The sequence below is a fragment of the Arvicanthis niloticus genome, chromosome 11 (assembly GCF_011762505.2).
Source record: "Arvicanthis niloticus isolate mArvNil1 chromosome 11, mArvNil1.pat.X, whole genome shotgun sequence".
Lineage (NCBI taxonomy): Eukaryota > Metazoa > Chordata > Mammalia > Rodentia > Muridae > Arvicanthis > Arvicanthis niloticus.
Window position 1 is genome coordinate 60,288,630 of NC_047668.1, and position 26,963 is coordinate 60,315,592.

The following is a 26,963-nucleotide window of genomic DNA, read 5'->3' on the forward strand; positions in this document are numbered from 1 at the left end:
CTAAAAGTTACTCTCCATAGCTCTCTCCATGGGGGAGTTCCTGGGGGCATTGATTACTTGGCTATTTCTCTGCCACAAGGAGGAGCCAGATCTCAACAGTGAGAGCCTTGGCTCAGGCACCTGAAGACTGGACCTTCAATGAATCTGATGAATCTGGGTCCCTTTGATTTATCAAAACCCGTGACAGCTTCAGTCTAAAGCAGTGCCGACAACTTTGTAGTGTTTGTTGGGTTCTACCACCAAAGGGTGCCCGGCACCCCCAGAGTAGGATTCCTTATATTCTTTCTTGCAAACACAGGGAGAGGATGTAGCCAACGTCCCTGCTCACTGGTCTCTGAGTGGATGTGGCACTCATCCTAATCCCCAAGGATCTTGTCTAATTGGCATTGTCTTTCTCTCTCGAATGACATCTGGAACACAACTTCTCTCTAGCCGAGAATACCTGAAGCCCCTGCTTCCCTTGTTTGTGTGTAGTGAGTCTGATTACTGATTTTTTGCAAGGTTAGGTTCCAACACAAGACAGTTTTATTTCTGAGATCAGAAGACACCAGTAAAAATGGAAATGATCCAGCTGAAAACAGGACTCTTTCCCAATTCTGGGCTGTTAGTGAGTGCCACACTCACCCGAAACTGAGATTGTCCCCACAACTGTATTGCTGGCACAAGTCCCCTGGGAACTGGAGGGGGCTCTGCCCCTCCATCAATTCAGGGCACCACAGGCAGTAGGGTCTCCAAGGGTTTGCGTGCTGCGCTTCTGACCCGGCCCAGAGAGGATGTTTCTAACAACTTCACAGACTGAAGAAGCTGCAGCCATCATCTGACAGTGGTTGAGGAAAATGGATCACTTGAAGAAGGCTCTCGATGCAGTGAGCCTTGGATTGTCCAGAGAACCTCTGTGGAAGAAGCAATGAGGTCAGCGTCAGGGTAGATGCCTAGGAGAACTGAGAATAGTGTCCCGGGAGAAGGGAAAGACATGAGAAAGTGGGAACTGTAATCCTGAAGACACTATGGAAAATATGTCCCGTAATCATGAGGTATATAGAAAAACTGGGTTAAAGGAGTTGGCGGTAACCCATCAGCTGCCCATAATGAATGGAAAACTGGTGAGATTTACAACTGGGTCCCAACAACCCCATAGGTCAGTAATCAAGGATAGCAACCAAACTTCAAAGCCATCCACCATGCTCTCTGGTCAGCAGACATTCTCACCCCTCTCTGGCATTAGCCCCTTTCTTTTCCCATGTATAACTGTTAGTCTCCGTTCTGGGGGCCATAAGATAAAATCAAGCCCATCTCCCTCCCCACCCCAAAGTCGACTTGACACAATGTAGGTGGGCAGAGCATTCTTTCCCCTGGAGAACACTGATTGGTTCAAGGTTGTGCACATAACCCAAGACAAGCCAATAGGAGCCCTCTGTCAGGATCTCCCCAAGTCACCAGGGACAGAGAGACTCCTTCCCATTGGGGTTGCTAATTGGCAGAACAAGATGTTAGACTAACACTTTAGCTTAGAGGAATACAGGTTAGTTTTCTTTTTTGCTTTTTTTGTTTTTGTTTTGTTTTGAGACAGGTCTTCTCTGTGTAGTCCTGGCTGTCCTGGAACTCAGAGATCTGCCTGCCTCTGCTTCTGGAGATTATAGGCATGCACCACCACTGCCAGGCTAAGAGTTGGGTTTCTGTTGCATCCTTGAAACTTAAAGAATGTCACCTGGAGGTTATAGTTTCACACTCATGTACTGGTCAGGGACACAGAGGTCCCTGCACTCACCCAAAGCACTAAGGGAACCAGGAATGTCAATCATGTGCCTTTATCTCCTCAACCAAGGAGATAAAAATCAAATACCTGCATTTATCCAGAAAGCTGAGAGTGGATTTTGTGATCAACCTGGTGACCTTTTGCTCCTCTGTGGAGGCAGACCTCCCTCACCTTTTGCTATAGAGACAGACCTCACCCAAATTCCCCAGAATGTTTATCCCAGACTCTTCCCTCCCTAGACCATTACCATCCTTAGGGAAGATGTCACCTGTACTTTATGGCCTGCTGACCTCTATGCTCAGTCAGAGACCACACTAGATTCCAAGCCTTTTAGCTATAGAACCCACCCTCATGGTCACGTGTACTTTGTAAAGGAGTTTCTATGTAGTCACACCTTAAGCTTCATTGTGCACCTAGAACTGGGCTGACTGTTGCCTGGAAACCTTTTCCGAAAATGTAAGGTGTTTTAAATATGCCCACAATGAGCCACTTGCATTAGACTCCCTGAAGTCTGATCCAGGTTGACAACGCCAGTCTACACTGGGTTTTCATTCTTATCTATTCCCGCGGTTTGCTTGCCTTTATGACACCTGCAGGGATCCCCTCAATGTACCTGTGTGTAAAAACGCATGCAAATCAGAGACTATGCCCAAGAAAGTCTGTGAAAAAAATAGACCTTGGCCCTACACCCCTTCCCAACTTTGTAAAAATACTTTCTGTGGCCATCTAGGTTTGGGGGCCTCCCATCATGCTCTGATCTACAACATGGCCAGTGCCCTCCAGAAGAGTCTGGAGTTGGCGATTCGGTGGTCCAGCATGTGGATCTTTCCCAGCAGCACATGGGCCCCAGTACTCAGTGTATTCAACACCCACTTGGTGCTTAACTCACACTGGAACTTCTAAAATGCAAACACACGGGAACAAGAGAAGTTAGAGGCTGAGAAAGAAACAAGGTGAGAGCTGCCTGTGGTAGGAGATCAGACACTAAATGGTAGATCATTTGTTTGATGACACAAGGCTTTAACACCTTTTAAACTTTTATTCTATTCTTGTGAGGGCTAAACTTACCCCATAAGCCCTGGTTGCCCCTGACACATAATTTCTTGAAATGCTGGGGCTGTTTTTGTAAGATAACAAGCTACCTATTTTTCCTTCAGTAAACAAGGGTGCTTGCCCCAACTGAGTAGGATGTGCTTGATCACAGATAGGTGGCAGGTGTGTAGTCAGGAAGTGCATCAGAATGTGTGCTTGCCCCTGATTGGATGAAGGCAGGATGTACACCGCCCTGTGGGTTTTGCCTTTATAAGCACCTGATTAGCAAAATTCAACACCATCTCTGGGAACCCTGGGTATGGATGGAGCTAGTGTCCATCTTCCTGGCCAGTATTTAATAAAGCTTGCTTTAATTAGGCAATCACGGATTTGGTCTTTCTCCTAGACATTTTCATGTTTATCTACTTTATTTTTAAAAACAAGTTATTGTGTTTTTAATGTGTATGTGTGTATGCGTCTGTGTACCAAATGCATGTTGTGAACTTGGAGGACAGAAGAGGGTATCAGATTATTTGGAATTGAGGTTACTGACAGTTGTTATCTACCAGGTAGGTGTTACCAGTTGAACCCTTCTGGAAGAGCAAGAAGTGCTCATAACTGCTAGGGTATCTCCCCAGCCCCCACATTTTCATTTGACCTTTGGAGGATCCATAGATCCTATGATGTGAGAGGAGGCATTTATCTACTAGTCTCCCTGAAGGCAGAGGTGGTGCCTAACTCTACTCCAGAGTCTCACTCTTTCTGATGAAATGAAATTGTCATAAAAACCCTTGCAAGAGTGTATGCTAGAAACTTTTTTGTTCATTTTACAAACTTTTCTTTTTATTGTGTTTATCTGTGTGCATGACTGTGCGACACAGAGTGCACATGGAAGTCAGAAGACAACCAATGGGAGTTCAGTCTCCTTCTATCACTTAGGTACTAGGGATTGAACTCAGATCATCGGATTTGGTGGCAAGCACCTTTACTCACTGAGCCACTTTACCTCCCGGCCCCTTTGTTGTTTTTTTGAGACAGAAGCTCACTGTGTGGTCCAGTCTGGTCTCAGCCTCCCAAGTACTGGAATTATAAGTATGTAGCAACATACCTAGATATACTAAGTTTATTATTATCAGTGTTATCATCATCATCATCATCATCACATGGATGGCAGGGATTGAACCCAGATTTCCAGGCTTATGCAGCAAGTGTTTTTAACCACTGAGCCATCTCACTGGCCCTTTACTGAAACATTTAACAAGTACATGACACAGTCACTGAGTAAGAGAACAATCAGATTGGTTGGTTCTCTGTCAACTCCACATAGTGTCATCTAGGAAAAGGGAGTGCCAGTTGAGGGATTGTTTTCATCAGATGGAACTGTAGGCATGTCTGTGGGGCATGCTCTTGATTAATGATTGACATGAAAGGTCCCTGCTGTGTCAAGTGCCATCCCTGGGCAGGTAGTCCTGGGGCACAGAAGAAAGCAAACTTTGCAGACCATGGAGAGCAAGCCAGTGACCTGCATTCTCTATGACTTCTGCTTTAGTTTCTGCTCTGGCATCCCTCACTGATGGAGTTTGACCTGTGAGTTGTGAGACTCGATAAACACTTCTCTCTGATGCTGCTATGGTTATGGTGTTTTTATCACAGCAATAGAAACCCTAACTGAGACAGATGCTATATGCCATTTATCACACTGCCTGTAGGAAAGAAGCCAATTAAATCTGAGTTACATTATTAGCCATTTATCCCCTAAGTATCACTGACAAAGTTAAAGTTTACATGATTGACTTTAAAGTTCAAATAGAAAAATAAATCTGCAATTACAGCTTAGGAAAGTCCTTAATAGTTAATGGAGGACTGGACCTTCTAAATACTAAACATGCCATAAACTCTCTATAATTAAGCTCATGGCATTAGCACATTGAAGGACAGACCAGTGAAACCAAATAGAAAATCCAGAATGTTCTGGGTTGCAGTAGCACACACCTTTAATCCCAGCATCTGGGAGGCAGAGGTAGGCAGATTTCTTCTGAGTTCAAGGCAAGCCTGGTCTACAGAGCAAATTCAAAGACAGCCAAAGCTACAAACTTGTGTTGAAAAAAAAAAAGAAAGGAAGGAAAGAAGGAAGAAGGGAGGGAGGTAGGGAGGGAGGGAAGGATAGAAGAAGGGAAGGAGGGAGGGAAGGAGAGAAGGAAGGAAGGAAAAAAGGAAGGAAGAAAGGAAGAAAAGAAAGCAAGCCAGAATGCTTCTTACATTACAAAAATACATGCAAATTCACTGTATTGTTATATGGCACATGTAACATCCTAAATCACTCAAGCTAGACTTAAAAATGAAATGGAGCCGGGCAGTGATGGCGCACTTCTTTAATTCCAGCACTTGGGAGGCAGAGGCAGGCAGATTTCTGAGTTCGAGGCCAGCCTGGTCTACAGAGTGAGTTCCAGGACAGCCAGGGCTACACAGAGAAACCCTGTCTCAAAAAAACAAAAATAAATAAATAAATAAATAAATAAATAAAATGGAGACAACTGTTATGGTTGTTTGGAGAGAATAACCTCCATAGGCTCATATATCTGAATATGGAACTGTTTGGGATGGATTAGGAGGTGTGGCTTTGTTGGAGGAGATATGTCACTGGCAGTGGTGTGGGCTTTGAGGTTTCAAAAACCCACACCATTCCCAGTTAACTCTCTCTGTTTCATGGTTGTTTCAACATGTAATCTCTCAGCTACTGGTCCAACACCATGCCAGCCTGCCTGTTGACTCGGTCACGATGGTCATGGACTCACCCTCTGAAACTGTAAACAGGCCTCCAATTGAATGCTGTCTTTTATAAGTTGCCTTAGTCATAGCAATAGAAAATTAAATAAGGAAATTAGATAGTTGCTTTGGAAAATATAAATGGATTCATGTCTTACTGCATACACAAGAGTAAACAAAATTCCTAAGAATTGCAAAAAGAAACACACAGGTGCCACACCAGCATGGGTGTGGGGAGCGTTCTGTGCTTCAAGACACAAATGGTAACAGAGACTAGCAGATTCAACCTCAGACAAATTAAAGCAGGCTCTTTTTTTTTTTTTTTTTTTTTCAGATTAAAGCCAAAAGAATATATTTACAACATATATGAGAAATAGAACACTAACAGCTTTATAAAGACCTCAAGATCTTGGGAGGCAGAGGCAGGCAGATTTCTGAGTTCGAGGCCAGCCTGGTCTACAGAGTGAGTTCCAGGACAGCCCGGGCTATACAGAGAAACCCTGTCTCGAAAAACAAAAAACAAAAAACAAACAAACAAACAAACAAACAAAAAAACCTCAAGGTCAAGGGTCAGAAAAGATTTAAAAGTCTGTTAGAAGAAGGAGCAAAAGCTGGGCATGGTGGCTGACATGTGTAATCCCAGCACTCAGGAGGCAGAAAGGATCGTTATGGATTTGACACTCATGGATTTACACAGGGAGTTCCAGGACAACTGAAAGAAAGGGTAAAGCAGGAGGGGAAGCAGAAGAGAGCAGAGAAAGAGGTGGGGGAGAGCAGAGGGAGCAGAGAGGAACACAAGGGCTCTGCTTCTCACATAATAGAGACACAGGCTGGGATGTGGCTCAGCAGCAGAGCATCTGTCTGGTTTGGAGGGGATGGAAAGTGAATAAGTAAAAAAATTAAATTAAACTCATAAAAAAAAAAAATGGGGAAAACTTTACTTTCCTGACATAGTAACAGAGACACACAGAGAAAAATCAATAGATTCAGTCTTACATCACTATCAACATATCAGTAATTTAGACCTCTGGCATATGTTTAATATAGTTAAACATTTTAGGACTTTAGAGTTATTGCAAAAATGTGAGAGTTATCAATTTCCAGCCAGTCTTAATGGCTTTAATAGGCATCTTTGTCGGCTAGTGAAGTATCTGTCATTAGGCCCTTAATGTTTATGAAATGCTTGATCTAAGCAAGTTTTGTTTGAACTGGACTGGACATGAACACTGTTGCAATTTTTCTACCCTTTAAAGTGAATTAGCACCTGCCAGAAACTGAAGGATAAAGAATTGCTTTAAATTTATAATGAAAAAAAAAAAAAAAAAAAAAGTCTCTGGGAGGCTGCATGGAGCCAGCATTCTCTAAACAGCCGCTATGGAAAAGGAAAACGGCACAGAGCCTACGGAAGAAAAGTGCAGCATGTAACCAAGTGACTGGCATTTCCCTTTGACAACAATCTAACATTTCTCGGTATTTATCTCAAAGAAACACTTGGACACATGCATACACATTGCATCATTATTGGCAATAGCAAAACGTTGACAATAAGCAAATGCCCCAGTTAAGACATTGGCCAGGTAAACTATCACACAGGTACATCCACAGCGAAGAAGAGACGTGGGCACTGCAGTGGAGTAATATTCAGAAGATGGTATGCAAAGCACACGAGATGTAAAATGTCTGCCACCCTTTGCCCAGAAGTAAGTGGTTTTTCTTTGTTTGTTTTGTTTTGTTTCAAAAGGAAACACCGGAAGTATGTTTAAGTATGGCTATGACCAGGTTCAAGGAAGCCAACTTGAACAAGCTCTGGTTCTGAGGCTTCAATGAAAAATAAGTATTAAGAGAATATATTGAACTCCATCCAATGTGGGTGGGGCTGTCTCTGAGTCTTGCCTGCTCTAGGGGCTTTTCCTCCTACTGAGCTGCCTTGTCCATTTTTAATAGGAGCGGATGTGTCTAGTCTTACTGTAACTTGATGTGCTGTGTTTGGATAATATCCCTGGGACGCCTGCCTTTCTCTGAAGGGAAACACAAGAGGAATGGATCTGAGAGAGGGGGAGAGGGACTGAGCAGAAAAAAGGGAGGGAAAACTGAGGTTAAAATGTAATATATAAGAGATTTTTAAAAATGTTAACTAGAGAGGGAGAGAGCGAGAGAAAGAGAGAGGGGGACAGAGGGAGGAGGGGAGGGAGGGAGGGAGGGGGGAGGAAGGGAGAGACAGAGAGAGAGAGAGAGAGAGAGAGAACAAACATATTAGGGGAAGCTGGAACATGCCTTTGGTTCCAGCCTTCAGGTGGGCAGATCTGTGTGAGTTCGAGGCCAGCCTAATCTACAAAGTGAATTCCAGGGCAGCTAGGATGACACAGAGAAACCCTGTCTCAAAAAAAAGTTGGTGGCAGGGGCAGGAATAAAGGGTGAGTATTGAGGGGCTGGAGAGATGGCTGGTTGTGAAGAGCTCTTGCTACTCTGGCTCTGGATCTGAGCTAGATTCCCAGCACCCACACCGGGAGGTTCACAGTCACCTGTACCATCAGTTCCAGGAGCTCCAATGCCCTCCTCTGGTCCACAGCACTGCACACACATGGTGTGTATTCACATCACAGCACTGCACACACATGGTGTGTATTCACATCACAGCACTGCACACACATGGTGTGTATTCACATCACAGCACTGCACACACATGGTGTGTATCCAGACAAGCAGGCACACACATGGTGTGTATTCACATCACAGCACTGCACACACATGGTGTGTATTCAGACAAGCAGGCACACACATGGTGTGTATTCACATCACAGCACTGCACACACATGGTGTGTATCCAGACAAGCAGGCACACACATGGTGTGTATTCACATCACAGCACTGCACACGCATGGTGTGTATCCAGACAAGCAGGCACACACATGGTGTGTATTCACATCACAGCACTGCACACGCATGGTGTGTATCCAGACAAGCAGGCACACACATGGTGTGTATCCAGACAAGCAGGCACACACATGCATACATATGAAAAGTAAAATAAAATGAAATAAAAATTAAAAATATATTAAAATACATCTAAGCCAAACATGGTGGTGGATATCTGTAATCCCAGTATTCTGGAGGCTGAGGTAGGAGGGTTATGAGTTCAAGGCCAGTCTGGGCTTTATAATAGTTCTAGTCCAGCTTTGGCTGCATAGAAACTCTGCCTCAAAAAATAAAAATACTAAACATTTAACAACAACACCAAAAAAAAAAAATTCATGAATCCATAATGACATTAAACAAACACCGTTGGGGTGGGGAGTGAATCAGAAGCTCCTTAAAAAAGAATGCCAGTTAATGAATGTATAAGAGGAAGAGAGCTAGAAATAGAAAAATCATCGCTTGAGCGTCTCCTTGGGAAAAACTGAGTCAAGCGGAAATCAGCAGCACATGTGGAAACAGTGGGTAAGGATGGCTGGGTGACAGGACACAGAGAGACGGCAGCCATCACCACTGCTGAATGCCACCATGGCCTCGCCAAGGATGAGACACACATGCCAGGTGACTCCTGGTGTGACATGCTGGTCTCCTCCAAAAGGAAAACACCTGAACATGAGGCAAAGACAACACAGCGCCTTCGTACATTCTGGAAATGGGAGGTACATTCCAGAAAAAGATTTGCCTAGACTTCTAAAAACCTCAGTGTCACAAGAGACAAGGAAAAAAGAAAAAGACTGAAGACTGGAAGAGAGGAAAGACCTAGTGACTACAGTCTGTAGGTTATCTTTGATTGAGTTCTAGATCTGGAAAATAAAAACAGCTTCCCTAAGGATAGCTGGGGAAATCTGAATTTAGGAAATGGTATCATATTAACTGCATTCCCAGAGTGGATAACTGTATTATACTTACAGAGGCAAATGTCCTCGCCCTTGAGGGACATATTCTGAAGTAATTGGTGTGAAGTTTTGGCTTTGGGTTTTATGTTTCTTTTTGGAGGACAGAGTCTCATGTAATCCAGAGTAACCTCGAACTCCTTATGTATCTAGAGATGGCCTTGAACTCTTCCTGATCCTGCTTTTGCCCCCAGATGCTGGGATTACAGGATGTGCCTCTCTGCCTGGCATAGTGTAAAGTATAAGACAGCCTCACTTATCTGTCACGTGCTCTAGGGAAAAGAAAGGAATGAAGGAAATGTGACAGAGGAGGGCCGGTGAATAGGGCACAATGTTTCAAATGAAGGTGAAGACCATTACGGTAGCAAAAATATTTCTACAATGGAAGCAACAAATCTGAGCTGGGTGTTGTCAACTCGACCCACGCTAAAGTCCTATGGGAAGAGGAAACCTTAAGTGAGGAATGGCCTCAATCACACTGGCCGGTGAGCAGGTCAGTAGGAAATTTTCCTGGTTGATGATTGATGTGTGGGGCATAGCCTACTCTGGGCAGTACCACCCCTTAGCAAGTGGTTGTGGGTTGTATAAGAAAGCAAGATGAAGGCTGGTGAGATCGTTCAGTGGATAGAGGTACTAACAACTTAAAGTCAATCCCCTGGGTCCACAAGGAGGAAGAGAGTTGACTCCTTCAAAGACTCCTTCAAAGACACACACACACAACGAGAGAGAGAGAAAAAGAGAGAGAGAGAGAGAGAGAGAGAGAGAGAGAGAGAGATTAAAAACGCAAAAAGAAGGGAAACTGAGCAAGCCATGGAGAATAAGCCAGGAAGCAGCTTGCCTCCATGGTCCCTGCCTTTGCACCTGCTTCCTGCTTGAGCTCCTGCCCTGACTCTCTGAAACGATGGGTTGAAAAGTGACAGATGGAATGAACTTTCCTTTCCAAGTTGGTTATGGTCAAGGTTTTATCACAGCAGCAGAAGACAAAATAGGACCAAGTCCAATGGAAATCTCAGCGACCACTGCTGCTTCACCAGGTTCCAGCAGGTGGATGTCACAGATCACCGTTCTCCAGCAGCCTTTGACTTTCGGTTTTGATGATTCTCACTATGCATTATGGGAGTTTTCTTATGCCTTTTTTCTTTGGGAAATTTTGTATGGGCTTTGGTAAAGGATATGAGTGTATACAATAGCAGTCTTGCTAAACAAAGTAAATCTTTAGAAACAAATCTCCGCCACCATGGACCCACATAGCTTGGTAACTCTGCCTACTCCTGCACAAGAACCCCCTCTGTGTCTGTTTGCACCAAGAATAGAGAAGTTGCAGAGTCGTTAACTAAGAGCTGGTACTAGTGCCGGGTGGTGGTGGCCTTTAATCCCAGCACTTGGGAGGCAGAGGCAAGCAGATTTCTGAGTTCAAGGCCAGCCTGGTCTACAGAGTGAGTTCCAGGACAGCCAGGGCTACACAGAGAAACCCTGTCTTGAAAAAAACAAAAACAAAAACCAAAAAAAAAAAAGAGCTGGTGCCAGAAACTCTTACGTACACCTGGTCCTAAGGATGAAAGCATACAACGGAGAGAAACAGTGGGTTCAGGCTCACAGGATGAGTGGCAAGACCTGATAGACTTCATGAGAAGCAGGTTCTGTTAAAGTTAGACCGGCTTGATCCCTCTCTGACATATACAGGAGCATACATTGAAGGAATTGGGATGGTATGGCACAATGGAGACAGAGGAAGATGTCAGGACCTTCCCTTTGGAGATCTTAGGAGGAGAACGGGCCCACATTGTAAGACCAAGACACACAGGAACACAATTAGGAAATGGCTCAATTCTTCTTGTGCTTCCTGGTACAAACACTGCATCATGCCTCTGGAGGAATGAAAATTGGTCTCGGGGGTCTGTTTAGCAGGACTCGATGTGGTACCTCCAGACCACAAAGGCTTAGACCTTACAGAAGGAGGTGCGAAGGGCATGTGGCGGGATTACTGAACCTTAAAGAACCATGGGGACTTAGGTGTTTGCCTAACTTACTGCTTTTGCTTCAAAGAAAAATGCTGTAATAAAGTTGATGACCTCATTCATTCTGGATGTTAAAAAAAATAGGCTAAAATAGGTTAAAAAACAATCTGTGAAAAGATCATATATTTCTTGTTATCATTAAGTCTGCTTTCAAGATTGCTAATGGCTAAGCTATTATGCAATCATAGACTCAAAAAGGTGTGTCCTTTTGTTCAATAACCACCAGCTATCCTGATTCACCCTCAGGTAATGTCAGTCTCTTTCCCTCACCAACCCCACACCTCTTCTTTGAGACCTGAACTCTGCTGGAGCCAGACTTCAGCAGAAACCTTTCAGACAGTTCCATGTTAGAGAAATGAAACCAGCATCAAGTGAAAGATTAAAAGAAATCAAGGAAAAAACCTAATAGATTGGAATACAAACAAAAATCTAAATAAAATGTCACTACATTAAAAGCAGAAATAAGGGGCTGGGAGATGGCAAAAATGAACATACATTCTTTAGGAGATTGCTATGAGAACTGAGATAAATGATATGAAATAGTCACCAGGGTATAAAGCACTGTATTTGTATTTGGGACCATGATTGTGTTAGCTTGGAGAAGAATATAATATGGAGAGCCAAGACAATGCAAAGTTAATCAGAGAAGATTTCTCCCAAAACAGGCGATGTCGGAGGAGACTGTGAGTGTGGGAAGCATGCTAAGAAGAGAGACAGGACACTGGAACACTATTTAGAATGAAAGACAAAGGAGCGTGGAGCTCCCACTGTGGAGAGACATTTCTGTAAGAGCTCCAGGTTCTGTGAGGCGGTGTGGTGGCTCCCCATCTGATTAAGTTTAGAAGCTTCCAGAAGGAAGCAGTTTGAATGATGATGAAATACCACACCTCCCCCAGACCCATTCTGGGCCCTGCTTCTGCCCTGTGGAGGGCAGGCATGTCCTGTGTGAGAACAGTAAAGCACAGAGATAAAAATTTGTTTTCTTTCTTGGGCCACAGGAGCTGGACTGATACCTAGATTTCCTGGTGAGCACTCCAAACCAAACTGCAAAGTGCATACAAACTGCTCAGTATTTCTGTGATTCCTCTCAGTGCATCTCCCGGATTATAATTTCACTATTGAGGGAGGACTCCATCGGGGTAATATCTGGGTTATGTTCAGCATAGTGTACCACACAAAAGAAAGTGCCTTAAAAGCTTTTGGGTGGTGATAATGACTTCAATGTCAACAATGAACCTGTCCCAAAAAACATTGAGTGTGTAACCATTGGTGGCCTGTCTTGCCCTTTCTGTATATTCCTACAAAGAATTGAACCCTGTTGCCTTGGCAACTCTCTTTAGAGACCTGATAAATGGACTATTTACCCAGCTTGGGGAGGGGGGAAGACTAAACAAATATTCAGGCTTCCCCCATCCATATGGCTTTGGGGGCTTTGGACTCCTCTCCTCTTAGGAAACATTGTCTTCTCATCCCCACCTACCTGAACGTAGCTCCTCTCGTAATGGAAGAAAAGAAGTGGCCATGTGATGCTGATGATCAAGGGAAAGAGTTTCTTTAGAGGGGCCTGAGGAGAAAGATGAACAGAGCAGTTTGTTCCAGAAGGCCTGGCTGCACTATGCCTAGGTCTTCTCCCCAGTGCCGGACACTCACTGGCAAGGACAGTGCTGTGCACCAGGGCCTGGATGCTCCGACTCTTCTCCCTCATCCTTTCAGCCAGGGCCTGTACTTCTGTGAGGTTATCTAGATGGGATAGGAAACATTGGAGTTAAAAGGCTGGGCTATGAAATGGTTCTTCCTGCCACTCCAGGGTCCTGACAGGACACTCATTTGGTCCCTCAGTGCTGGATAGTTTTATGTCAACTTACACAAGCCAGAATCATTTGGCGAAAGGGAACTTCTAGTGAGAAAATGCCCCCACTAGACTGGCCTGTAGGCAAGCCTGTGGTGCATTTTCCTGATTGATGGACCCAGTTCACAGTGGGAGGTGCCACCCCTGGGCTGGTGGTCCTAAGTGCCATAAGAAAGCAAACTGGCAAGCCATAGGGAATAACAGTTAAGTTGCACTTGCCATGGCTTCTGCTTTGCTTCCTGCCTTAACTTTCCTCCATGATAGATTTATACACTGTAAGATGAAATAAACCCTTCCTTCCCCAAGTTGCTTTTGGTTATAGTGTCTTATCATGACAATAGGAAACCCTAAGACACCCTCCCTCTGACAAGGCACCCTGAGACTCAGAAAAATGGCAGCTCTTCTAAACCACCCCAACATTCCCATCCTCCTGCTCACCATCCAGAATAAAAATGAAGACCATGGTGTCAATTTCCTTGAGGGATGGCAGGATGGAAATCAGAAAGTCATCCTGGGAGAAGGTGAACTGGGGACCCTAGGACAGAAAAAGATAAGAGAGTTCCTTCCATCAGGACACTCAAGAGTAGAGACTTGAAGACTGAAGGGGACCTTAGGGGACATCTAACACAACCCTTTTGGTTTCAGTTGAAAAGAGTCAGGATTCAAAAAGCTAAAATTAATCCTAATGTCCTTAAAAAATAAATAATAAAACAGTTGTGATGGTTCCTGTCTATAATGAATACTATAATAATTAGACTGAATAAAAGAGAAGGCAAAATGTAGTGTTTTAGTATTTCAAAGCTGGATAGGCATATGCCTGTAATTATACCTACCACTTGGAAGACTGGAAGAGAAGATCAAGTCTACAGCTGCCCTAAGCTATACAGTAAATTCCTGCCAGCCGAGGCTAAGAATGAAATTATTTCAAAATATTAAAACAAAAACAACAAACACTTATAATTTCATTTGTATAAAATAAAAAACATATAAATCTTATCTAAAGCAAAAGATAGATGGGTACCTAAAGACTAATACAGGGAGACACAAATGACAGAGCAGAGTCCGCACGGGATGAAGGGAGCCTGGGGCACTGATGAGAATGTGTGTTATCTTCATTATGGTCAAAGCTTCCCAGGGGTGGACAATTACAACACTTGCCAAACTGTAAACTACAGATGCATACTTTGGACTTTATTTCAGCTAAAGATTCAAAAAATGAAAAACAAAACACCAGAATAATGATTCCCAATGTTTTTTCTGCCATAACACATCTCTCTTATTAGTGACAGAGCTATCTGAGACAACGACTCCTAAGAGGAATAGAGGAATGTCTGAACATCTGAACAGCTTCTAGAATGAGCACACTTCTACCACACAGTCACGGCTTCAGAGTATGAAACTCTAAGTGAGGGCTGACGAGGTGGGTCAGTGGTCAGAGGTACTGACTGCTTTAGAGAAGACCCTATTTTGGGTCCCAGCACACACACAGTAGCTCACAACCAACCATCTGTAACTCCAATTCCAGGGAATCTAATGTTCTCCAATGGCCCCTGTGGGCACTCGGCATACACGTGATGCACAGACACACATGTATGCACAGACACACTTTCAGGCATACACGTGATGCACAGACACACATGTATGCACAGACACACTTTCAGGCAAAACAGCCATTCACATAAAACTTTTTTTTCCTTTTTTTTGGAGACATGATCTGTCTATATAGCCTTGGCCACCATAAAACTCTCTATGTAGACCAGGCTAGCCTAAAACTCTCAAACTTACAGAAACCCATTTGCCTCTCCCTCCTGAACACTGGGATTAAAGGCTTGAACCACTATACTAGGCCAAAATAAAAATATATATTCAATTCTTAATTCTAAGTAAAAAAGATTCTTAAAACATTATAATAAGTGAAAAGGGGTACATAAAATGTCACAGAGACTGACTCAATGACAAAGCATTTTCCCAGCATATACAAACCTTATGTTTAACTCCTAACAACAAAAATACAGAATACGACGTACAAGCAAATCTATACACACAGAAACAAGACAGCAGTAGTCAAACAATTGAGTGAGAGGAAAAGGAAGAACAGGAAATAATGCTATGCATGACGCAGTGCTGTCATTAGCCACCGTAACTACCACGGCATGTGTACACAGAATTATGTAGAAAAAGACGCACAGGGCTTTCAAGTTTCATTATTTTAAACTCAGCACTGTTTGTTTTTGTTTGGTAGTGAATTTTTTTTTTCTTTACTGGAAAAGGGATCTTGCCAAAGATGAAGGCCTGGGCTTCAGCCTTTTTAACTTCAACCTCCTAAACAGCACAGAACACAGGACTACACACCCGAGCCCAGAAAAAAAAAAAAAAGTTCTTTTTTCTCAAGAGTGGTAAAATTACTCAGTTACAGAAGACAAAGAAGTTGTTTAGTCACCTACCTATTGGTGGTGCTTGTTATTGATCCACTGTTTTTCTTTGTCTCAAATTATATGGTCTATCATTTTCTTCTCCTTTTGTCTCTTCAACCTCTATGTCTCCATCCTCCTCTTGAGATTCTAGTTTCCATATATGAGAAGGAAGAGACACTTTAATCCATAGGTATGGTCCCTTTCTCAACCCAGTATTTACTTTCATCTATTATTCTTTCTATACAAGTGACATTTTAAAATGTTAGCAATTTATGATACAGTATAAACTAATATAACCAAAAATAAGCCTAGGTAAATATAAAAACAAAAAGTTCTTCCTACCAATAATCAATACACTTCTATGAAAAATATAAACCATTGTTGGCCAGGTACAGTGATGCACACCTTTAATCTCAGCACTCAGAAGGCAGAGACAGGCAGATCTCTGTGAGTTAGAGGCTAGCCTGGTCTACAAAGCTAGTTCCAGTACAGCTAAAGCTACACAAAGAAACCATGACTCAGGGGGGAAAAAGATTATCTTAGAAAGTAATCTATACTTTCAATATACCAAAATCTCCTAAAATCCATTCTATGAAGATCATTGCTTAGAGAATTAAACCCTATGGGTTTACTGGTCACCAGTTTATAAATTGACACAGCCAACATGCTTTATGTTCCAAGTTCCAGACCTACAAATTCATTCCGTGTTCTTCAGTTCAGAACTAGACAGATGTCAGGCAAAAATGCTACAACTCGCTCCACTACTATTAGTACTTCCGCTTTCCTCTATATACGTCTCAATCTATAACTAAAATTAAAATCCAAATAACCAGGAACTTGAAGCCTTTAGAAGGTTAACAAGTAAAACAAGAGAGCTACCCACTAGGCAGGCTAGCTCACAGTCAAGGCTTACCCACACTAGACAAGTTAAGGACTACCAATAGCCACTTCATTTTGCCAACTGAAGGAAATGAAAATTCAGATACTAGCTGAATTTAAATTACTTTAGATATACTATGTAGATATACATAGACATAAAAGGCAAGAAAACAAAAGCAAAACAACCCTCCTCTAACTCCATAGCTAGTATATATTCCTCCCTCTCGGGGTCTCCCAGCACTTCCATCACATGGTGTTGCACAGACCTTCCTCCTCGCCCTCAGTAGAAACTTCATGATGATTCTGTATCCCATAACTATTTCTTCTCAGTGATTTTCTTCGTCTTTTTACCCTTGAATACATATCCATATATTCCTTTTAAAGAAAGAAACTTGTCAAATATTAACATAGCATTTATTCTCTACTATAAATAAGTCAATAAATCAACCATGCTTGCTCAATACAATTTACTGTATTGAGGGGAGGGGAGGGGAGGGGAGGGGAGGGGAGGGGAGGGGAGGGGAGGGGAGGGGAGGGGAGGGGAGGGGAGGAGATCTACTGCTGTTCATCCTGTTTCTGGACTCCTAATTGTTTGCAAGTATAAAGAAAACTATTTCTCTTGTAGACAATACAAGTTTGCTTCCCAGCACCCACATCAGGAGGTTACAACCAACTCTGACTCCAGCTCTAGGGGATCCAGTACCCTCTCTGGCTTCTGTGGGCCTCCACACACGAGGCAGACACTCACACAGAAATACATGAATAAAAACTAAGGAGAAACACTTGCAAAGGTTTCCATAGCTAATATACTCACAAATTCTGTGTCTGTCCACATTCGAAGCCGCTCTACTTCACCTGACCGGCGATTTCGCCGGATGTTAATATTGTCCATTTCTTGTAAAACAGCTTCAGCAGTACTGCGTCATATAATAGAGAGAGTTTAGACAATGGTGGGAACACATTCCTTATCATAAACATTAAAGACTCATCAAGCCAATATTAAACTATCTCTTGATATGTAACTATATATAACATCTCAATTAAATAACTTTCATAACCAGAATTTATCAAAACACAATTCCCAATTTATAAAACAAGATGGTTGGGTGTGGTGAAGCACGTGTTTAATCCCAGCACACGGGAAGCAGTTAGGTAGATTTCTGTGAGTTCAAGACCAGCCTGGTCCATAAAGTTCCCGACCAGCTAACAGTAAATAGTGAGATATTATATTAAAAGATGGACTTGCTCTATTACAGGATAATTCCCAACATCCACATCAAGTAGCCAATCCACAAATACATGTAACTCTAGCCCCAAGGAATCCAAATCTCCACAGGTACTGCATTTACACACACAGACATATACACATAAAAAATAAAATAGTTTTATTTTTAAAAAAGAGATAAAAGACTATCTTCAACTTTTATACATTTATTAAAACTTTAAAATTATAAATCTTGTTTTTAAGGCTCAAAATAAATAAACATGTTTACTTATTAAAACTTTAAAACCCAAAGCTGGGAGCGGTGGCTCAAGCTTTTAGTCCCAGCACTCAGGAAGCTGAAGCAGGTCGAGGCCAGCCTGGTCTACAAAGAAATTAAACAAAAAATGTACATTTGATTATTTGGGGGCTGGAGAGATGGCTCAGCGGTTAAGAGCACTGCCTGCTCTTCTAAAGGTTCTGAGTTCAATTCCCAGCAATCACATGGTGGCTCACAACCATCTGTAATGGGATCTGATGCCCTCTTCTGGTGTGTCTAAAGACAACTACAGTGTACTCATATACATAAAATAAATAAAGAAATCTTTCTTTTTTTTTTTTTGTTTTGTTTTTGTTTTTGTTTTGTTTTGTTTTTCGAGACAGGGTTTCTCTGTGTAGCCCTGGCTGTCCTGGAACTCACGCTGCAGACCAGGCTGACCTCGAACTCAGAAATCCGCCTGCCTCTGCCTCCCAAGTGCTGGGATTAAAGGCGTGTGCCACCACTGCCCGGCAGAAATCTAAAAAAAAAAAAAAAAAAACTTTAAAAACCCATAATGTACGTTAGGCATGGTGGAGAAAACTTTAATCTCAGCACTTCAGAGGCAGAGATAAATGAATGACTATAAATTCATGACCAGTTTAATCTGCATAGTAAGTTTCAGGCCAACCAGGTCTACATACTGAGACCTGTTAAAAGAAAGAAAGTTGGGGAGAGAGGGAGACATCACCATGCTATGATAAATAACTACTAGATTCACGGTACTGGAGGCGGGGAAGAGTTGAATCTTTTAACATTAAATTGTTACCAAAAACACAGACAATGGATATATAAAATGTAAAGCTAATAAGGCTCATTGGACAATTTTTACACCGAAGCAGAACACCAATGTCTAGGAAGCCTAGGATAATATCTTAGCAGTTGCTATTTAGGTTTTTGTTTGTTTTGTAGGTGGAGACGGGATCCCTGCCCGGAGCGAGTGGCCAGCCAAGCCAACCAACTGGCTTGCTCTGGATTCAGTGAGAGAGCCTGCCTCAAAAATTAGAGCAATTGGGGATCAACCCCTGATCTCCAATGGCACACACACCTCCCCATACATATTCAAACAAATATACATATAAACACATATACAACACATACACATGCAAACACAAAAACAGCTGAAGATCAAAAATTAAATGAAATTGCTTAATTCATAAACACTCATACCTATTTACTAGTTGATCAAATAATAAACTCTGATTCACACTTTCAAATCTGTTTTTCCTGGACCGACAACTCTTTCTGACTTCCATGTCACCATTTATACATGAAAGGTCTCCATCTCCTTTCTTTTCCCCCTGAAGGGGGTGGCTTCGAAGTGCTGCAAGAGAGATCATTTCATTTCAAAGTTCAGAGTACAGAAAAATAACAAAAAAATCAAAATTTTAAAGGCTACAAAAACTGAATATATCCTCTTAAATGACTTTAATATTAAACAATCTAGGTTCTCAATATTTTTGCTATAAATGAAATTTAGTCATTTCCAACTAAAAGAGTATACTATTAAATCACTCTAAGGGATTGAAATATATGGCTCAAAAGTAGGAAACTTTTTGGCTGTGCAGGACCACAGTTGAATCTCTAGTCCCAAAAAATGTTAATAAAACAAAACTAAATGGCTATACTTTTGTTCATTTTCATACTTAACCTAATACCACTGTAACAATTTCAATACTAACCAGTTTCCCAGCAGGATACTCACACAAGCTACTATGTCCGTTGGATAATGCAGCATCAGGCTGAGAAGTTAACCTAGAATACAAATATATTTAATACACAAATGTATCAATATTTGTTTAGGTAAGAAATGGATAATGCTGTAATTATCCATCTTTAAACTGTTAATCTATTATTTTTCATAAAATAATAATTTTACTTTGCTAACCTATCAATTAAAATATACTAGTTCAAAATCATTTCATTATTTCAAGAGAAACTTTAATAAAAAACTGAATATAAGCTGAATTAATTTTGTTGTCAACTGTACCAATTCAAATCCTATTAAATGATTAAGGTTAAGCAGCATAAATTTAACCAAGACCATAAGGAGCCATGGCAACAGACAAAAACTATAGGCTTCGTTGAGAAAATAAATTCCAAGCTATGACAAATTTATTCAAACAAGCTGTGAAAGAGGAAAAAAATACTTAAATACCAAAAACATTTGATAATTTTCAAACTATCCAATCTATTTTAAAACACACACAAAGACCTATTTATTCCCCCTTCTCTCTGGAAAACAAATAAAAAGTCTATCTTGACACACTTCAAAAGTAAAATTTCACATTTAGCACCTTTGCACACCACATGCATGACACTCCAGGCATATGAATGTAAGTATAAAGCAACTGATCTAACACACGCACTCTAACATGTTGTGCTACATAAAGGTTTGTGGGAATTCTCCAAAATCATTCTCAAAATCAACTCAAAACCACAAAAGAGTCACTTTTATTACCTCACAAGTATACTTTGGCACTGGCCCCAACATAACATTAACTCAGTTTACCTGCAAATTATCAGTTTATTCATAGGTCTTGGTGCCAAATAAATTTTGGATGGATGTAGCTATAAATGACTAAAATTTCCCATCATTAAATTAGTCAAAAGAGTAAGATACAATGCTAAAAATCATCTATAGATAGATACTGACAGACACACAGACAGACAGACAGACAGACAGATAGATACATAGATACATAGATACACAGAGAGAAAGAAGGTAAAGCTTTTCTGAACAATAATATCACTGGGAAGAAAAAAAGCACAATATGATTCTGTTTTGCTCGAGATAAGGGTTTACTTAACTCTCATTTTGTTGCTTATAATGTTGCTTTTAAGAAAAGAGGCCTGGGGATGAGTTCAATTCTCTAACCCATTGTCTAACCCATAGCCCCTGCCCCAGCCCAACTACCACTGCCTCTCACAGGAGGTGAAGGCAAAAGGAAAACAACATCTTCGAGCAATTCAAGTTCCTGACTGTAATCATCATTAGCATCTTTCTCTTTATGAAGAAGAGCTGTGCAGAGTAGGGTACTCTTGTATTTCAATACTTGAGAGGTGGAAAGATCCAGAGTTCAATGCCAAACTTGCTACATAACAAGTTCTAGGCTAGCCTTGGCTATATGAGATCTTGTATCATTCATAGATTAGATTAGATTAGATTAGATTAGATTAGATAGATGCATACATAAATGCACAGATACATAGATAGATATAGATACACAGGTACATGCATGCATACATACATACATACAGAGGATAGGCAGGCAGGCAGGCAGGCAGGCAGGCAGGCAGGCAAAGACTAAGGAGATGCCTTTGTGGATAAAAGCCCTTGCCATCAAGCCTGACCTAAGTCTGATCCCCAAGATCTGCATGATGAAGGAAGAGACTAGACTCCTGCAGGTTGTCCTTTAGCCTCCCATGCCCAACTCTAATGCACTTTTGCACACACATGTATGCACATACAAATTAAATAAATGCTTTAAAAAGTAGAGCTAAGATGAAACTCAGAATTAAAACTACCCATGTACATTCAAGACCCATCAAAATCCCTATTCTTTTAGTAACAATAGTTTCTGGTACATTCTATACATGTCTTTATAAAACAAACATATTTTACAGCATATTTGGAAAAATAAAATCACAGAAAGTTTAAAATAAGTCTAATATCAATTATGAATATACATGAGTACTTGTAAGAAACATTCATTTAAAAAGAAAATCTACACTATTACAGGCCCTAAATCATAGCAAATAATCCATGTACTCACGAACAAACAGAAACAATGCGTCCTCACCTGGTCTGAGCAGATGTTATGTTCCATTCCTCTCGCTGACCAGTGCCTCGTGATTTTGATTTGTCTTTGCAAACAGAATCCGGCTGCTTCAAAGTGCGTTTGGCTGGAGGAGATACGTGGCTGTCACTTAAGCCTCCGTCTACCTCAGCCTTCTGAAAGACAGCAATAACAACGTATGTATTGTTCCTATCAAGATTAATATGCTTCGATAATAATATGTTTTTGTTTTAATTTATATATAAGGAATTTGAACTAGCCTGTAAACACTGTCTCAAAAACTTAAGAAAAAAGACAAAGTTCATGAGTGCCTGAGGTGCATCTATGTGTCTCTGTGACATGGTGCCTCACGCTCACCTAAATATCCATTAGACAAATCCCAAAGTGAGGAACTCCACTACCATGGAACCTTCCAGCTCAGGAAATCATAACACATAGCCAAGCCATTCAAAGCCAAGCAAATTTTGCCAAGTTTCTCCACAACAGCTCAAGTCCAAGATCCTATCCATGAGCTAGCTCACTGCACCTAATAGTCAGATCTCTCCCCTTCACTTTGCAGCCAAGCCTCAGTCTTTAGTTCCCTTTAACAACCTTGACTGTAAGAATATAGTTTTCAGACTAGAATGATCGCTCACACCTGTAATCCCACCTCAGAGGCTGAAGCAAAATGATTAACTCAAATGTGAAAACTGCCAAAACTACACAGTTGAGCTCTAGAAGTACACCACAAGATTCTAAAAACAAAACAAGAAATAGAAGGGAAGGGAGCATGGGGATGGAGGGAAAGAGAGAAGAATAGAGAGAGAACAGTTTTCATTTGCTAATCCAATCCCCCAGTCAGCCTGTGTCTAGGTGATTTTCCTCATAATCTGATTGAAGCCATACATTTTTTAGAGAGAATGTATGGAAATAATGTTGTGTACACTAACTCACCCTTCCCCCACCACTTGACCATAATACAGGTCAAGCTGGTACCTGTCAAGTTTTTCCCATCTGTTTCACTACATGATATTTTGATAACTTTACCAGCATCCTGACTCTGAAGCAAACCTCCACCCAGACCTTGACTGTGACCGTGACTCTTACCTACCTGCATCACTACCTGCAGGTGTAGTTGGCATTCTGCTGTGAGGGAAAATGTCCTCCTTCCCCACTAATTTACTCATTTCTATCAAGTATAGACTCACGGTTCTCAAGACTACAATATTTTTTATTCTTATTTTATTGCTTAAATTATGTAAGATTTGGCTAAAAGGAGACCCTTAAAAGGTGATTCCTGTATCTTCTCACATACCTCATGATTAGGAATACTTTTTTACAGAAGAATTTTCAGAACTCATTTTGTACTTTCTCTTTCTGGCTCTAGAAATAATCATTTCTGCAAGGATCTCTGGTTCCATTTGGTAAAAGATGATATTTAAGAACTAAGAACTAGTACTCGCTCGCTCGCTGTACTTGCTGTTACTGGAGTCTCACTCCAGTAAGCCCTCTCAGAAAAAAGCCACACACATGAGCACAGACACATACCTATCTATTTGTAAGCCATAGATAATGAAAGGCATGGACTTATCCCAACACTGCTACTGTCTATCCCACATCATATTCCACCCGTTCTTATCCTCTTCTATATTTATAAAGCCTTCTCAGATATAAACTTGGTTTTCACTATTATCAATACATTTATTTAACTCTAGGCATAGTGGTTCACACGTATAATCCCAACACCTAGGAAAAAAGCAGGGAGAGCAACAGCGGCTGGATATGGTGATGCACACCTGTGATCCCAGCATTTGGAATCCCAGGTAGATCAGGAGTTCAAGGTTATATCCTCCTTTGCTACAGGAGATCTTGTCTCAACAACAAAATGGCCCTAGTTTGCTCTGCAGCACCATAAAAAAAAGGGAAGGGTATCATATGCCATTCTAGATAAGTATTTCCAAGGCACATATAACCAGCAGCAATATGCCTAACATAAGAATATTTGAGAAAAACTAAATCTGGGCACAGGGGCTACTTAGGTCAAGGACAGCCTAGGAAACATGGAGACCCTGTCTCAAGAAAGAAAATCCTCTAGATAGTTTCCTTTTATTCTATATACTTAGGAAAATGCATTAAGATTATCTAATTCATAAATATGCATTTTTATATTTTCCCAAAGCAATTTGTCTGCATTATAATAGTGAAAATGTAGCTATTAGTAGCTGAGACTGTAGTTCAGTGCTAGTGCTTAATATCCATGAAGTACCACCAAAAAAAAAGTTACTAGAAAATATACAATTAAATGTATCCATATATATTTGAAAGACATCTATTTAATAGAAAAATTTCTCCTAGAACTAGATAGAGCAAGCTGGCTTCAAATTCAGAGGTCTGCCTGCCTTTGACATTCAACTGCTGGGATTCAAGGTTTGTGCCACCCTCCCTGGATGCCATGAATATTTTTTATCTTTTTCTTTAAAAATTTTTTACTTTATTTTTCAACATTTCTTCTTTCCCTTTCCTCTCTGCCATATCTCCCTCCCTACTTTTCCTTCAAAATTTTGGCTTCTTTTTTCATTAATTGTTATTCAATGCATAATGTATATGTATATACATCCATCTGTTCCTAAATATAATTTACTTTACTTGTATGTATGTTTACAGGGCTGACCATTTGGGACTGGACTTCTCTGATCCTCTGGCTCTTACAGTGTAGCCACCACCCATTCCACAATGTTCCCTGAGCCTTAAGCACAAAAGTGTTTTATACAACTATCTTTCTAGACTGGGCTCCACAACTCTGTGCATCAATTGGTTGTGATTTTCTATAGTTATCTCTATCTGTTGCAGAGTGTGAACTATTTTAAAGGCCACAAGTACTAGTACTGACTACACAAAAAGAAAAGCAATTACAAACTCAAACATAGGAACCTGACATGAAACACATGCCTGAGATCCCAGCACTTGAGCTAGAAAATCACAGATTCAAGGCTAGTCTGGGCTACACAGTGAGACTCTGAAGAGAGAGAAAGAGAGAGAGAGAGAAAGAGAGAGAGAGAGAGACAGAGAGAGATAGTTTTAAACTGTACAGTAAGTTCTTGCTTTCTCTAATACTGTCCTTTAACAGAGTAAATACTAAGACTCTGAGTTAAGTTAACTAGCTAGTCCAAGATCAGTCTAATAAGTTACAAAAGAAAAAAAGAAAACCACCTAGAAGTTGATAATGATACTGAACGTCTTTGACCCACCACTGGGGAGGCACGGAACAGGTAAATCTCTATGAGTTTTGAGGCCAAACTGGTCTATGGAGTTAGTTCCAGGCCAACCAGTTACATGGTGAAATGTTACCTCCAAAACAAACAACAACAACAAAAAAAAAAAAAAAAAAAAAAAAAAAAAACACGAACATAGGAACCTTTCCTTGAAAGGGGAAAAGGACAAGAAAGAAAGAGAGAGAGAGAAAAGAAAGAGGGAGGGAGGGAGACCTAAAGTTTTGCCCTTTCATTTCTAAAATAATTTTCTGTATTCTATCTCAGAAACTGCTTTCTATTATACTTGTGGTCTCTAAAGAGAAAAAGCTGTAAAAGCCACTTAAGTCAGCAATCCCTCCAAGACATGCACACTAGCCATGCAGTATGCAGGCCAACAGCACAGGCATCATCAGTCTGGGAGCTATGAGTGGGTCATCTCTGTAAGAGGAAGGGAACTATTATGTAACATATTCTAAAGTAATTACTGAGAGGACATACCATACCTTCTAAGCTCAGGTACATTGTAACAGAAACTAATACCTATAAGCTACTGTACCAATTTAGATAGCATAAGTCAGCAATATTCCTTTTTTTCTTTGATACAGGGTCTCACTATGCACCTCTTGCTTTTCAAAACTCACTCTGTAGACAAGGCTGATCTCAAACTCACAGAGATCTGCCTCTGCCTCTGCCTCTGCCTCTGCCTCTGCCTCTGCCTCTGCCTCTGCCTCTGCCTCCTGGGTGCTGGAAATCACACCCTGCCAGCATTATTCCTTCTAATCAAATCCTATCACTCACCATTTAAGACTCTTTTTTACATTAAATCTTCCTGAAAGTGAAGTAAATAGCAGTGGTGCAGTGGCTTAGGCACTGGCCTCCAGAGGGCGACCCCTCGCCCTTTTCTCTCTCTCTCTCTCTCTCTCTCTCTCTCTCTCTCTCTCTCTCTCTCTCTCTCTCTCAAATCCCACTTTCCTGTGTGACTCTGCTGGAGTCTCATGGGGGAAAAAAAAAATCTTCCTGAAAAAGCCCTAACCTAAATTATTGTATCTTCCTAATATCTGCAACATTTATACATCATAATTTCACAATTTTATTTGACCAAGTTCTTTATCTGCAAGTACTAAAGTGTTCCAAACAAAATTCTGAAGACAAGTACTATGTACTATGGAATAAAACATAACAAATAAAAAAAAAGTGATATTTTTTTAAAGAATAGAACTTTTAAGCAATGTGTCCATATAATTTTCTAAATATCAGTAAGTTTTTAGTAGCCTTTCTTGTTCCACAATTAGGAAGTTGTAGGCTGGGCATGGTGGCATATACCTTTAATCCCAACACCCTGGAGGCAGAGAAGCAGGGAGAGCTGCAGAGTAGGGATGTACTGTATGAAAGAAGAATAAAGAGAAATAGAAAAAAAAAAATAAAGATCCTTTACCAAAAAAAAGTTTTGCTAGACATGGTAATATATGCCTTTAATCCCAGCACTCAGGAGGCAGAGGCAGGCAGATCTCTAAGTTGAAGGCCAGCCTGGTCTACAAAGTAATTTCTGGGCTACCCAGAGAAACAAAACAAAACAAAAGAGCTTCTCTCAAACTGCTGTCCAAATCCCACCTGCATCAGAACCTACCTGCATCAGTCATCATAGACCATAACCTGCTGAACTAGAATCTCTGAAGGTGGAGTGACCTAACAAGGCCTTCAACTGATTCTCAGTAAGCAAATAACACAATTCAAGTATCAACTGATGCACTAGACCTGCATGGTCACTTCTTTTTCCATGAGAGGGTTTCAACGTGGACATGGGCAAAACAAAGACCATACCTCAGCATAAACAGT

The 26,963-nt window shown here is 41.1% G+C and overlaps 1 protein-coding gene across 1 annotated transcript; it reads right to left on the bottom strand.

Annotated features, from left to right (window-relative positions):
- Window positions 1-507: 507 nt before the first annotated feature.
- On the bottom strand, window positions 508-25,240 carry LOC117716776 (ATPase family AAA domain-containing protein 2B-like). The gene is made up of 11 exons (XM_076942274.1): window positions 22,988-25,240; window positions 21,901-22,052; window positions 19,803-19,852; window positions 19,268-19,421; window positions 17,395-17,497; window positions 16,847-16,955; window positions 15,732-15,848; window positions 13,726-13,822; window positions 13,089-13,178; window positions 12,919-13,002; window positions 508-893 (listed from the first exon to the last, which is right to left on the bottom strand). The coding sequence occupies exons 1-7, from the start codon at window positions 22,991-22,993 to the stop codon at window positions 15,748-15,750; spliced, it is 675 nt and encodes a 224-aa protein (XP_076798389.1). The 5' UTR covers window positions 22,994-25,240; the 3' UTR covers window positions 508-893; window positions 12,919-13,002; window positions 13,089-13,178; window positions 13,726-13,822; window positions 15,732-15,747.
- Window positions 25,241-26,963: the final 1,723 nt, after the last annotated feature.